The sequence below is a fragment of the Atta cephalotes genome, assembly GCF_000143395.1.
Source record: "Atta cephalotes unplaced genomic scaffold scaffold00033, whole genome shotgun sequence".
In the NCBI taxonomy this organism is placed as follows: domain Eukaryota; kingdom Metazoa; phylum Arthropoda; class Insecta; order Hymenoptera; family Formicidae; genus Atta; species Atta cephalotes.
The window spans coordinates 1,334,679-1,337,189 of NW_012130097.1; the positions used below are offsets into that span (position 1 = coordinate 1,334,679).

Consider the following 2,511-nt stretch of genomic DNA (forward strand, 5'->3'; position numbering starts at 1 on the left):
ATATAAAATGAACTTTATCGTATTTAAATCTTTACATTAAATTACAATGACGTATGTTTTCACTAATCTTTTAACTAATCAGCAAACGTTAATACAAATAAATGCTGAAGACCCAAATCGAATGCTTCGATCACATTTCTTGAGATGTAATCAATTTTCTTTCATTAAAGAACAAACTTAATTGAATATAGCTGGATAGTACTGAATGACTGAGAAATCTTATCAAAACGCAACCTTAAAACACAATATGTAATAACGAGTCAAAAAATAACACATGTTCTAAAAAATGTACAATATGGTAGCCACAGAATAAAATTAAACTTGCTAAGCATGACAAACAGATGTTAGCACATTGCCATGTTAGAATTTAAATTCAAATTTAAATTCTGACAATTCGCAATATATTAAAATCTATTTATCATACTTTGTAAAGTTAATTTTACTCTGTGACTATTGTATTGTACATTTTTTACACTTAAAACTGTGTTACTTTTTGACTTGTTATTACACATTGTATTTTATCATTATTATATATTATTGACTAAAAACATTCTTTTATTTGTTTACTGAACTAGTTGCATTTTAATGAGATATCTCAAAAAATATTTAAATACTTCAGTAAAACTTCGTTTTTTCCGTGTATATTCGGATTTTCACTGATATTTAATATTATAAACATCAAGTGGATTCAATTTCTAGGAAATCGACGCTTCATTCGCATAATACATAATTTAAATTGTAAAAAGTAAGCAAATGAACTCGTAATTGTAGGTTGTCAGTCGCATTTAATAACAAGAGAAAATATAAGATATTTCCGTGACGTCTCTGAAATGATCACTTCGCACATTATATTTAACGCACGAAACTACATATATTCTTCTAAATGTAATTTGTATGAAATTGATTGTATCACACAGGAAGTGTTTGTGAAATTAATTGTTGAACAGCATAGTATAAGAGCGCTACATTCAGAAAAAAAAGAAATATTAATTCATGCGTATGTACATAAATTGCGCTTTATGTTCACCTCATTTTATATATGAAAAATTTTATATATATATGAATACAATAATTTAACATATATAATATTAATAGAATTATAGACTTACTAAAATTACAGAAATAATAGAAATGGATGAATTAAAAAATTGAAAACCTCGAAACTGTAATGAATTTCACATTTTATAGCTTCGAGATTGTATTTCAGAAAGTGTATAAGTATTTAAATGTATAAGTATTTAAGTGTTTAAGTATTTAACTGATGACATAGATGAGAAGCGAATGAATGATTTAATTTATATACAAACTACGATAAGAGAAATTTCACATAGTTTTCTTTCACCTTTCTCTACATTTTCTGCTTAAATCTCAACGCTTTTTATTAATTTAATTTAATTTAATTTTTTGCATTTATTTAGAAAGGTGTTTCTAAATAAATGCAAAAAATTTTAGGAAATAATTTTTTATCAAAAATTAAGAGTTTTTTATAATATGTACTTCTATATCCCTTCCTAAGAAGTTATGCTCTTCAAGATGAAGATAAAAATTAAATTTTTATTTTTCTTTTTAATATTAATAAATATCCCCCAAATATCCTTTTTACTAGTGAAAATGTTTGCCAAATTTTTTATTTTTCTAAGTTTCGTCTAAAATTAAAAAAAAATAAAAATTTAATTTTTACCTCCTCCTTTAAAGGAGTGTAATTTTTCAAGGAAGGATATAAGAATATATTCATTTATATAAAATTTTTAATTTTTAACAAAGAATTATCTCCTAAAAGGACCTCGCACAAATCATATGAAAAAAATGGCTTCAATCAAATCAATTCAGATCAGAAAAAATCTCATAATTTACAAAATATCATAATTTCAGCCAATTTAACTAAAGCCACTTTTTCGATATAATTTATCCTTTTTCGCACTTATTTAAAAACACCTTGTATATATATCGATTCAATATTTTACACAACAAATTACGATCGTCATGTGACATGTAATTATATTGAAATGTTTCCGTACCATCTTGATACCTCGCTAAAAGCAGCACATGATTCGAGGAACCAATCACATGGGTGATCTTCTTCTGCCGACGCCACTGCATCGTACTCTTGATGTTATCTTCCCTTTAGGATTATCCTGATTGATTGATGAGCAAAACCGCTCCTCGAAGATGTTCCGACCGATCGATTCGTTTTGAACGTTTGGTGCTTGACGTAAATCGAGAGATCGATTCAGGAACATTCACCGCGGTCACTGATAAAGGGATGGTAGAAACAAGTAATATGCATCGCACACGATGCCTCGAGAACGACTGCAATCGGTACGGGGAAGGGGGTGCACACGCCGGATGAGACGAAGAGCGAAGAGCCCGTGAGGGATGTATTTGCGCGTACGATAGCCGAGAGGACGAGTTGCCCATTGGCTGCCTCCACCGGTACCAGAATAGCATCGAAATTAGAATAGAAAACGGGCTACCAAGAAGGCTACCGAGCTATTGGCGACTGATGTCTTC

The 2,511-nt window shown here is 29.3% G+C and overlaps 1 protein-coding gene across 1 annotated transcript in view; it reads right to left on the reverse strand.

Moving 5' to 3' along the window:
* LOC105621356 overlaps positions 1-2,100 on the reverse strand; it is a 10,408-nt gene extending 8,308 nt beyond the window's left edge. Inside the window, exon 1 of the mRNA XM_012202821.1 lies at positions 2,019-2,100. Coding sequence (XP_012058211.1) covers positions 2,019-2,100 — 82 coding nt within the window. The remainder of the gene's footprint in view (positions 1-2,018) is intronic.
* Positions 2,101-2,511: the final 411 nt, after the last annotated feature.